Source organism: Carassius carassius, chromosome 6 (genome assembly GCF_963082965.1).
Source record: "Carassius carassius chromosome 6, fCarCar2.1, whole genome shotgun sequence".
NCBI classification, from domain to species: domain Eukaryota; kingdom Metazoa; phylum Chordata; class Actinopteri; order Cypriniformes; family Cyprinidae; genus Carassius; species Carassius carassius.
Window position 1 is genome coordinate 10,536,275 of NC_081760.1, and position 13,273 is coordinate 10,549,547.

The following is a 13,273-nucleotide window of genomic DNA, read 5'->3' on the forward strand; positions in this document are numbered from 1 at the left end:
TTTAGCTCAGTGTAACTTCAGGGTTTTGATCTCTCAACTGAGAGAACACATCCTGTTTATTGTATTACAATGCCTATTTAATATTACATCTAAACTTTGACTAGGCTAAACATGTTGCATATTAATTGTACCTCAAAAGCATATTTTAATTTTTGTGTATTTTGTGTTACTCCATAATGATGTTCTAGATTTGTATTGTATTGGTATAGGGCCAAAACATAACCTCAAGTCTAAGTCCTGCTCTGCACACAACTAATAGAATTCTCAAAGATGGATCAGTACCAACTGTTCGTGATCCAACTTCATATCCAGAACACATAAGTATACTTTATATTTTATTCGCCTTTCTGAATGTGCTTTATAGCAAGCAGTATGGCTAATAATAACAAAAGAAATAAATGGCTAATGTGGCTAAAGCTACCATTGTCTCTGACTGTATTCACAGAGACTAGAACTATGTCATTATTTATTTTGAGAAGCAATAAATGTGCGTTTATGAATTATACAGATTTTTTTGGTTGAAAATAAAAAATAACAACATAGCTCTGGTCTCTGTAAATACACATGGGCTATCACTATCTGCTCTGGCGATGATATAAACATGTTAACAGATATATATATATATATTATATAATATAAACAGGATAGGTAAAAACTGTTAGCCTGAATGCACTGTAAGTCGCTTTGGATAAAGCTTCTGCTAAATGCAGCAATTTAAAAGTGAATTCTGCATAATAGGTCCCTTCAATTTAGATGCGCTTTACAACTAATTTGATTGCACATCTTAGTCAAATGATTTACTCCATGCAGTTGATATTTCTCAAACCTTTACATTTAATAATACGTTTCTGCATACATACCTTAAAGTCTCTGCAACAAAACAGCTATTTCCACTGTTGTTTCCAAGGAAAAAGATCCAGTTTATTTAAAACTGTTGGCAATAGTGGGGTATGTAGTCACAGCTGGAACCTGCAATTAAACAACCAATTACAAACGTATTAAAAGTTAAACAAATGGAACACAAAACAAACAGATACTCCATCCATCCATCTTTTAAAGGCAGATCTCCTCCAAAAGCTCAAGAATGTCCAACATTTCATATCTAGTTTTGATATTTCTGGATATTTTGAATATGCAAACGACATTATAAGGGATTACTTAGTGACAAGCAAGGAGGAGCTCTATTTATATTAACTAAGATTCAGAACATTTCCCTATCTTTAGTACTACTTATTCATTCTTTGGCAAGCTATTTAGCAGTGAGAGTACTCCCTCTTTTCCGCAGTTACGATTCTCTATGAACTAGCCTGAATAAAGCAGGCCGTCAATCACGACAGTCAGAGTTATTCACTCTCCAGCTTCCGGTTTCACTCTGGACGTCAGCGCTCGTGAACTCGGGAAAAATATATCGAGACTTTTCTCTGTCATCCAGGACTTTTAATTCTGTTCAAACTGTGGTTTGGAATGACCACTGGACGCTTATTCCGTTCATGGACTTAGTACTGGCTTACTCAATCTTTCGTAGCACTTTGAAGAGAAAGAAGATCACCTGTAACAGTTGACCGATGACACCTGTTGTCTTTTCTGCGTTCGCTTGAAGAGAATCTGTGAATCTTTAAACAAACCACGGGGATATTTGAACGTTTGATGACGCAGTTACGATGAAAGTGACTGTAAATTTCGGGGAAACGAGGATTGTCGTCCCGTGTAAAGACAGCTGGATGGTACGGGATTTGATTGATCAAGCCACTCTAAGATACAAGAAGATTATTGAACAGGTATCGTGTTGTTTTTAAGTTTGAAAAACAGATAAACAATATTGTATAACTATTGTATCATATTCATTGTGGATAGTTTAAATATGATTACTTTGAGACAGTTGTTTTGAATTATTGAAAAAAATTACACCTGTTTACCGGGGTAGCGAATCCTACTATGACGAAGGCATGGCTCATGATTATTAATTAGACCCCACTTAAGGCTAGGAAATAGGAAATCGGAGTTCATTAATATTACGTATGCCATGCTGACGTTTCTATACCAAACGGAATCCTTCACTATAGTACGATTGGTAACCGGGTGTGTCCGCGAGCTCTGAGCTCTGATCATGTGACCTCGAGCTGTCAACACTGACATTTTTCACATTTCTGGCTAATCTTTTGAATATTCAGTATCGCTAGACATTTCTGTACTCTTATACCGGAGTAAAAATTTTGTCCTGCGCCTTAAATATACAAATATGATATTTAAGACTGCACAGTATATGTATGGGAAATTAGGTCGGATACTGAAAGACCTGTTACCAGCAGTGACTTTCACTTCACTTTGGTGTGAATGTTTATGACAGTTTGAAAAAAAAAAAAAAAAAAAAGTCTATTGTGTGTAGGCTATTTATTATACATATGATTGTATAAGGTTATAAAGTTGAGGTACCCTCAAAAGAAATCAAGAATAAAGATCTTTGCCTACAAAGAAACGGAAAGTAACAACTGAATTAAACATGACATTTTAAAGTAAAAAGACAGAAATAGCATTGTCTTGTAAAACATGCTCTTAGTAATCTTTGTTTTAATCATAACTTAAGTGTAAAATGTATTCTAGTAGACCGTTTATTGGGTGATTGTCTTTTGCATTGTTTACATTTATTTTGGTGTTTGTTATTTGCAGTATTTGACTTATTTTTATAAGTAAAAGCCATGATTGTTCAGAATTAGTGGTTGGCTGATATTGTTTTTTTGACATCCGATGCCGATATCTTGGAAAGCAGGGATCCAATAGCCGATATGAAGCCTATATAATTATTTTTATTAATATTTAAGAAATTTGAAATCTTTTGACAAAGGATTAATAAAATAAATGTGTAAATTCAACATACTTATACTTCAGATGACAAAGTATAATAAACATAAGTAAATACATAAATATTTAATAAAAATATCATTAAAAAGGAATTAAACTGTAACCAATGGGGCACTCAGTATTTTGGGAAGTTTGTGTGCATTGGGAATCATATTTTTTAAATAAAGTCAGGGTAACACTCATTTCACATACAGCACACAGAGAAAATGACATGAATATGACAGTGGGCAAATGAATAAAGCGCAGCATAATCTGAATTCACGAGTTTAAAGTTTAAAGCATTCAATTCACACGGACAGACCGTCACACAGAGAACACACCATCATGCTGGATACACATACACACTTTACAAGATCTCACAGCTGGATTCAACTAAGTTTGCAAGGTTTGTTAAATTAAATGTTCATTAGCCATTCAAAGATTTGTTTAAACTATATAAATGCGTACTTGCTAAATGCTGACGGCAAACGCTAAAGTATTATAACGTTTGCCTTTCTGTTACTAATAATATAAAAGCAATCGTTATAATACTTAGCTTAATTCCTTTGTTTAACCGTTCTATCTGATTATTAGACAGACTTCTATCCATATTAAACAGAACTGTTAACAAAGACCGTAAACAAGAGGGCGCTCAGGCGCTGCCACTCTTAGCGCCGTCAAAATAAAACTCCCGCCTCGAACACATCAGCCAAGCAGAAAAACTTATGATATTAGAAAATGGCAAATATCGGCCGATACATTGGTCTTGCCGATATATCGGTCGACCACTATTCAGAATGCATATAAAAAGATTGTGCCTTGCAATTATTCAACTCTTACCATGGAGGGCCAATGCACTGCAGAGTTTAGCTCCAACCCTAATCAAACTCACCTACCTGTGATTTTGTTACGATCCTGAAGACATTGATTAGCATGCTCAGGTGTGTTTGATTAGGGTTAGAGCTAAACTCTGCAGGAAAGTGGATCTCGTGGGCCAGATTTGAGTATCCCTGTTCTAAGTTATAATGGGTGAAATATTGCTGCTTAATAATAAGTAGTGCAGTTTTTAGATCTTCTAATTAATTAATGCGATACTCAGATCTTCTTAATTTCGTCATTAATATATAAATAAACAAACACGTCTCAACTCTATTCCACTATAGAGGGGATCTTTGATATCAGAAACTGTTTATGTTTTCCTTTGTGATCACCAGTCCTATTTAATACTGCAATGGTTGGTCACCGTTAACTGTTCTATTCCTTTTGTCCAGCTTCTGCACTAAATTCCAGTTGGAATAAAGCAGGATTTACTTGATGAACACAACCGTGTCATTAATCGCTGCCTATCTCCAAATGCAGGTGGCAGGCTGTGTTTGATTAGTTTGGCCTTGGCTCTTGGGCTGAGAGGGGAGGTTTTAATATGCCTGACTGATGGACGTTATCGGCTGAGATTGGTTCAGTCGGATGGGATGGGTTGGGACAGTGCCAGGTGTGCTGGGGTAGACGTGGGAGCTTTATCTATTCTGTCAACCCACCTCTCAGGTCTCATGCGTCACTGAAGTATTGAGCCCATCATCTATGATAGCGGTGCATCCATGATGCAGTTCTCCTTGATTAGACCATGTGCATATTCGCATAACAAATGGGCAATTTGTGTTGATGTTAGTTGTAAATTTTGAGATGCTAATGTGTCTGCTATGGATTGATGTTTTATTTTAAAGTTACTTTGAGATATGAGTTGTTATTAGTTTATGGTATGGCCGATTTATAATGATATCAACAATGTAATTACATTATGAATTATTCATGAAGGGCAGGGTCCCATTTAGTTAATGTCGCTGAATGATTATTTGAATAAGTTTAAGGTTAACTCTACCAGGGCTGCACAGTTACAATTTTTGGCTGCCCATTTAGATCTTCTCCAGTTCCATTTAGGATGCAGCGTGTATTTGTAGTGGTTGTGCATTGTAACCAAAGATCAAAATCTTTGCATATTTTATGTTCAATTGTGTTGCCAGTTGTAGGATTTTTGTAATGTGTTTTTGAAACACACCAAACTTTTGAACAGTAGTGTACATTGAAGCTAAGGGGGGCAATATATCTTTACTGAAAATATACTACTGTATAAATCTATATGATATATTAAAGAAAGAACAATGCCTTGTTTCGTTATTTATTGCAATTGGCAGACCATTTTAAAGTTGAAAAACACAGAAAAAAGTGGTATCTATTCAGGTGTTTGGAGGGGAGAGGTTGAGAAATTAAAAAAAATGGTGAAATTGAGGTGGAGAACATTTTATTAAATTTATTGTAAAACAAACTTTTTTTTTTTTTTTTTTAAGGAAAACTGTTACTGGTTACTGGTAAATCCACCTTTTTCAACATGCGGAGCTACTGCAATGCTTTTGAAAATATAGTTAGTAGTCCTATCTAGTAGTCCTATTAAAACTATCTGTCCCACTCAATAATGTTTCGTGTTCAGCAAGATCTCACACACCGGTTGAGATTACCTTACTGACAGCAGAGGAAAACTTCTTTATTATCCTGACATAGCTGGTCTCTGTCAGGCCGCTTTTAACATCTGAGGATGGCTGGAGAGCTGACTTGGCAGGCAGCACTGCTGAGATCACTGCAAGTGGCACACTTCCAAGAGCACAAAGCCTTCATCGTCAGCAGCCATCACTACAACAAATTGCTTTGGCTTTAAATGTCACAATGCAATAGGATGGTCCAATACTATTATAATCCCTATTCATATGCTTAAAAGTAATAGTTCACCCCAAAATTAAAATTTGCTGAAAATGTACTCCAAGATGTAGATTAATTTGTTTCTTCATGGGAGCAGATTTAGCATTAAGTCACTTGCTCACCAGTGGATCCTCTGCAGTGAATGGCTGCCATCAGAATGAGAGTCCAAACATCTGATAAAAGCATCACAATAATCCATGTGACTTTAGTCCATCAGTTAATTTACTGGGAAGTGAACAGCTGGCTCTTTGTAAGAAACAAATGTATCATTAAGATATTTTTAATTTCAAATCATCGTTTCCAGCTAAAAATAAGTCCTCATCCATAATATTGAAAAACATAAAAAAGTTGTCTTGTCTGAATAAGGAGAGAAAGCTTCACAGATCAAGCACTGTTTACAACCTAAAACAGTTCAATTTTATTCAGTTCAGTTTCAATTCCTCAGAGTTTTATTGTTTTGCTATTGCAGGGGATTTTAATATTCAGATAGATAATGCAGACAACACAACCACAAAATAAATTATAACTGTTTTAAACACTTTTGACCTGATCCAGCATGTGAATGGACCAACACACAAATGTGGACATACTCTAGATTTAATTATAAGTAGGGGTCTAAACATTTCATCCATTGTTAAGGATGTATCACTATCTGATTTTCTTTGATATATTGATCTCTGCAACCACTGAATCTAGATCTGTCTAGAGATGCATTCACGAAAACACTAGTGTGCTATTTATAGGAGAGCATAAGTCTAAGTGGACATCCATGACATGCGGAGTCCCACAAGGGTCAATTGTTGCACCGCTCCTGTTTAGCCTGTATATGCCCCCACTAAGTCAAATAATGAGACAACCAAATTGCCTATCACAGCTATGCTGATGATACCCAGATTTACCTAGCCTTATCTTCAAATGACTACAGCCCCATTGACTCCCTCTGCCAATGCATTGATGAAATTAACAGTTGGATGTGCCAGAACTTTCTTCAGTTAAACATGGAAAAACTGAAGTCATTGCATTTGGAAACAAAGGTTAAGTGTTCAAGGTGAACGCATACCATGACTCCTGGGTCTAACAACTAAAAATCAAGTCAGAAATCTTGGTGTGATTCTGGAGACAGACCATAGTTTCAGTGGTCATGACAAAGCATTAACTAAATCAGCATACTATCATCTAAAAACATTGCAAGAATTAGATGTTTTGTTTCCAGCCAAGACTTTGAGAAACTTGTTCATACTTTTATCACCAGCAGGGTGGACTATTGTAATGGGCTCTTCACCGGCCTTCCCAAAAAGACCATTAGACAGCTGCAGCTCATCCAGAATGCTGCTGCCAGGATTCTGACTAGAACCAGAAAATCTGAGCATATCACACCACTCCTCAGGTCCTTACACTGGCTTCCAGTTACATTTAGGATTGATTTTAAAGTACTTTTACTTATTTATAAATCACTCAATTGCCTAGGACTTAAGTACATAGCAGATATGTTCACTGAATATAAACATAACAGACCACTCGGATAATTTTAGTTATTATGTCGCCCGCAGTTGGAAACAGCTTCTAAAAGAGATCAGATTGCTAACTATTGCTAAAACAATAGTCACTTTTAAATACAGACTCAAAACTCATCTGTTTAGCTGTGCAGTTATTGAATGAGCACTGTGCAATGTCCGAACTGATTACACTATATTTTAATTATAATTATTTTATTTTATTTTATTATTTTAATTATAATTATTTTATTTAACTGTTTTAAACTCATTTTAAACCTTAAATCAACTTTTACATTTTTAAATAAGTTTAAGTTCCTTGTTTTATTGTTATCATAATTTTGTATTATTATTATTATTATTTGTTTAATTTTTTTAATGTAATGCACTTTGAATTACAAATGTGTATAAATAGTGCTATATTGACCGTATTTATATCATTAATGCATGTTACTGGTATTTTATTGTCAACTGTTCATCTGTGCTTGTTTTCCAAAGAAGAACAGTTTGTCTATGCAATCTCTTTTCAGAATTTCTCAGCTTCTGAAATTATTTTTAATTTTGGTATCATCGAAACCCTCTAAAAGTACAGTATAAGCCCAAACCTTATTTTTCAACACCTCTGCTCCAAATACTATTCCATTCACTCACTTTTCACCATCCAGTCATTTTTTTTCTTGTTGAAAACCCTGGTTCTCTTGGGAACACTTCAGGTTATGAAGGTGAAATTGTTTGCAAATGTTTTTAAGACAGTTTAGCCTTGATTTATTAATGACTGTAAGGTCAAAGCAAATGTAAAAATGCCATTGTGTAATAAATAATGGCAAAATGCAAGTCTTTTCGGTCAGTTTATCAAAAAAATGTAAGTGTAATGAGTCACTTGAGCACAATTGTAGCACAAACCATGCAGGATGAGTTATGCTGACATTTAATACTTTGCGTTAGGAGTTTGTTCAGATTATTAACCCTTACACAAAATAAATCATAATGTTCTTGCCTTAGCAAAAAAAAAAAAAAAAGGACAGAAAAGACAAGAAAAACTCCCTAATTAAAGACTGTAGCTCTGAGGAATCATTTACAATTAGTGGATGTTGAAATGACTTCTCAGTTCTCATAGATGGAGAGACTGATTACTGGTTGTGTTTGACATTTGAGACCAAACAACTTCTCAGAACTTCCTGCTGTTTCATGCACAGGTAATCACATCTTGTGTGTTTGGTTTCTCATGGTGTTTTTGATGATTTGTTGTGGAAAAACAAGACCGAACAAGATAGTTAAGGTTATATAGTTTCACCCACACTCCATATTTCTATGTCATTGGTATAATGTAATATTAATGATTAGGGCTGGACGATTAATCGAAAAATAATCAAAACCGAAATTCATAACCTCTAACCGACGTAATTTTCCCATGTCGGTTATCTCGGTTTTTTAATCCTGTTAAAACTTCCCCCTTAAAAGCATACTAGTGCGTGTGTAGCCACATGACTCTGCCTGTCAGTGGCATAAAAGCAAAACACGGAGGTGAAAGCCGGTTCAACACATACTGATGGCGCGTGAGCGGTGAGCCTTGCGTCTTCACTAAACTTTGTCAGTTGTATTTGTTTTATGGTTTGGACATTCAAGCGATTAGATGATTCGGATGTGTATTCTTACATCGAGCTCCCATGTTCGTGCAGCTGCACTGTGGCACGAACACTCATATAAACAGTAGCTATGAAGACCGCGTGCACAGAGGAACGCAGAAACTAGTTGTCAGCGCTGTCCTGTGATTTATCACTAAAGTATCTTAGAATCTCAAAACGTATTATAGCATGTTTGTGTGCAGCGAACATGAAGCACAAGCGCGTGCATAGAGAGCAGCGGTCGGCGGTCGCGCTGCGGGTTCCCGGTTTGTGTCCGTTCTCGGACTGTTCTGTGTATTTTTACTGTAGAAAAGGTTGTTCCGAGTCGAAACTACGATACAGAAAACTACATCAGTATATCATCATAAACGCAGCCGTTTTTGTCTTACGTGAACAGATTCATAAACAGATGAGAAAGAAAACACGTGCAGTATTTTTGATTAAAGAGACAACAGCCTGATAAACACGCTGCCTGTCATTAATGTTAATCAAAGAACAAAAGTAAATCATTCACTGATCTTGACTGAATATATTTAATAACTTGATTAATCTTTATTCTATTTATAAAACAAAAACTATGCAATGTTTTTAAACTTTTAATTAGTTTCTGTACCTGAAATTCTTTGTTGTTGTATGTATTTATTTATGATATTGCTAATTGATTTGTTTGTTCCTATCTTATTACTGACTGTTTACTTGTCGTTAACACTTTAATATTTGAAATTTATATTAATCTAGTTGTTTTTGCTATGGTATTTTTTTAATCACAGGCAAAATTCCTCTTGCAGTGTTTTGTAGGCTGCTGATTTTTGCTCATGTTATTCAGCTGCAACAGAATGCTTTGTAAAAATGTTTGACATCTAAATGTTTGACTTAATTTTTTTATTTTGTATTTTTTTATCTTACTGGAATCGAAACTAGGAATCGATAAGCAGACAGAATCGGAATCTGAATCGATAAAATTCAAACGATACCCAACCCTAGTAAGAAATCTTATGAACATAGATAAAATAACTGCTGATAGTCAATCATATTTACAGTACAAACCTTGTCAGTGAACTATGAGGGCAATCGTAATCGAGGTAAAATGTTCAATTAATCGAGGTTTTGATTTTAGGCCATAATCGTCCAGCCCTATTAATGATAATGAAACTGAATGAATATTTCCTGTTTTTGCTGTGGGAAGCTTGTACCTCAGCTGTTGGACCATGTGTCTTGTTTAAATGTCTAAATGTTTTTTTCCCCCAAGTATAAAGGGTGTATGTACAGTAAAAAAGCACCAGGTGAGTTCTTCCATGGCAAATGTTGCTCAGATGGTTTCATGAAGCTGAAAACTGTCCCAGCAGACAGACATATCTGCCTAAACAGCATGAACACTTTTCCACACCAGCAGGGTGGATGTAGACCGCTGCTTCCTGCTGAGACTGAGGCGGAGAATTGCCTTAACAAAAAAGAATACCAGTGTGTGTTAATCGGAGTTGATTTTTCATTCTGGATTGGAGGAACTGCTTTTTTTTCCCCCTGTGCTCAGATGGTATCACCTTCCATTTTAAAGTGTTTCTTTGAGATTCAAAGCTGCTTTTATGAAGAAATATGGAGGTTTTGATTGAGCACTTTACTTTTGAACTTCTACAGAGTTTGTACTTGTTTGCAAAGAGAAACCTATTCTTCAGTTTAAGCTAGAAGATCTTCTGACCATCCCGCCAAAGGAGTCACATGATCAGTGACAAATTTAGATTTTTTTTTTCAAAGTTGTAAATAATAATTAAAAACAGATTATTGGAATATATTTTACAAGAAAATATTAAATCAAAATTTCTGCTTGAAAATGTCACTATTAAAGGGGTCATATGATGTGATTTCAATTTTTCCTTTCTCTTTGGAGTGTTACAAGCTCCTGGTGCATAAAGAAGATCTGTGAAGTTGTAAAGACTAAAGTCTCAAATCAAAAGAGACATTCTTTATCAAAGTTAAGGCTCTGCCATGTACACCTAAATCGGCTCATTCAAACACGCCCCTACATGTCTACGTCACTGTGGAAATATTTGCGTAATGCCGACCAAATGTTTTATGCAATGAAAGAATGCATGCATGGTTTAAGTAACCGCAGTCAGTGTTGAAGCAGTCATGTCAGATAGATGCTGTGTGTATCTAGGCGAAAGTGAAAGCACTTAATTTGGCCTTCCGAAAGTAGATGCATTTAGGAATCTTTAAGATTACTTACAACAGAACAGGAACACATTTTATGGACGACTGTTTCTTGAACCTATATGAGAAGAGGTAATTCTGACTATAGCTACCACAATCTGGCGTTTCTGAATCAGCTAATGTAAGTATGTTTTGTTTATTAGTTTAAGTGTTTAACTTTTGTGTGTGTGTGTGTGTGTGTGTGTTTGTGTGCACGTGCGCGGATGCATATGTGCGTGTGTGAGAGAGAGCAAAGGAGAGAGACAGGGTCACACAGTGGAGTCAGCTGTCTTAACTTGTGTATTGCAAACACATACGAGCTTCATCACTGTGTCTGTCACACCCCTCTGTTCCCCTTTCGGCCTTGAACTGAGGACTTTATTAACTGTCTTATTTTGTAAGATAAAGCTCACGAATATGGAAAGTTACATTTCTGATGAGTGCTTGCTGTGATCGGCCAATCACAATGCAATGGGTCAGTTGGCCAATCAGAGCAGACTGCACTTGTCAGAAGGAGGGACTTTGTAGAAAACAACATGTTTGAGAGAGGCGGGGCATAGAAGACCTACAATAATGAAGAGTATTTGAAAAATAATGTGTTTTTTTTTGGACATTGAAGCATGTCAACATTCTGTTACACCAAATACACAAAAATGATCTTTAAAAAAAGCATCATATGACCACTTTAAATTCAATGTTGCTTGTAGTTTCTTTGTAGTTATTTGTGAAATTGAATTGCACATTTTGAGTGAAAATTGTTTCAAAGTATCCTACACCATTTTTTGTCAGTACAGAAATAGTAAAAAGATTTTATTAGTACTATTAAATTTAATTTAATTCTTAAATATGTTAGATTTGATGTAATATATATAATATTATTTTTTAAAAATCCTTACACTTTGTTTAATTGCCTGAAAAGGTTTTAGAAATTTAATCATGTTAATTTAAAAATATATATTGCTATAATATAATATTTAATATAATATTACTTACTGTTTACGTCTGTTCGCTTGGTTTTATTGTATTTATTTGATATTTGTATTATTAATTGAGTTTTTGCCATGAAAATAGCCCCAGATGCTGACGTGGCTTTATATAAAATTATACTACACTATATACTGTACACTTTGTTTAGTCTTAGGTTTGTTTGTACATTTTGTTGACTGACCTAATTAAAAAACGTCCAAATTAATTTTAGAAGCTTATTTTATGTATCAGAAAAAAATATGTAATTTCATTAAATGTTGAAATGTTTTTTTTTCATCTGCTATAATGTAACTCCATCAAAGTTATGAAATTATACACTTTTGGTGGCATATGGTGCAAATTATTACTGGTTTGTTTGATGTCTTTGAGACGATCACAGATCATTCACACTTCAGTTTTGACTGAACTTGATTTGGGTTTAAAATGAATACAAAATAAATGAATACATAAAACATAATGCAGTTTTACAAAATAACTTGTATCAAAGTGCACAAGTTTTGTTGACTGCTGTTTGATATTACATGACATGATGATTGTAGAATTTATTGTCATGTGTGTTTACAGTTTCATCGAGGTTTCTACTGAAAAGGCATGACCTGGATCTGTTATGTCATGCATTATCAGCCAAACACATTTTTTTAATACATTGTAGTAGTTTCCAACCCGCAGCTCAAGTAGGAAAGTCGTTCAGCTGGTTTGTTTGGTAATGAGCTGATTCAAACTATGACAACTATGACATCTTATCTGATTACATGTGTACACATGATGGTATTTGTTAACACCATAAACTGAAGTTCTCCTTCAACTTGTAACCCATCTCATCCTGTTGTCTTGTCAGGGTCAATGGAAAAAAGTCATCACAGCATTTAATCTGTTTTGTGATGTATTACAATTTAAAACGAATTTTCAGTTTCATTACTCCAGTCTTCAATGTCACATAATCCTTCAGAAATCATTCTAATACTGTAGGCTGATTTACTGCTCAAGAAACGTTTCTTATTATTAATTTTGAAAGCAGTTTTGAGCCTAATATTTCTGTGGAAAACAATGAATTTTTTTTTTCAATGAATATAAAGTTCAAACACATTTAGGCTATTTGAAATTATTATTATATTTTTTAATCGTTATAAAAGTCTTTACTAACATTTAATCAATTTAATGCATATTTGCTGAATGAAAATATTAATTTCTCAAAAAAAAAAAAAAAAAAAAAAAAAAAAATCTTACTGACCCTGAACCTTTGAACAGAAGTATATTTATTTTTTGTATTTTATTTTTTATTATTATACATATAACATTTTGGCAACAGAGTTGTCATAAATTGATTAATCACAGTGTGATAAATAGTTGTGATTTATCACAAGTTTTGACAAAATTTCTTGCATTGAAGTACCC

At 34.6% G+C, this 13,273-nt stretch overlaps 1 protein-coding gene across 1 annotated transcript in view; it reads left to right on the forward strand.

Moving 5' to 3' along the window:
• Positions 1-1,342: 1,342 nt before the first annotated feature.
• The window catches only part of LOC132142375 (partitioning defective 3 homolog B-like), a 197,133-nt gene continuing 185,202 nt past the window's right edge, over positions 1,343-13,273 (forward strand). The window contains exon 1 of the mRNA XM_059552188.1: positions 1,343-1,778. Within this exon, the coding sequence (XP_059408171.1) occupies positions 1,662-1,778 (117 nt within the window). The 5' untranslated portion in view covers positions 1,343-1,661. The remainder of the gene's footprint in view (positions 1,779-13,273) is intronic.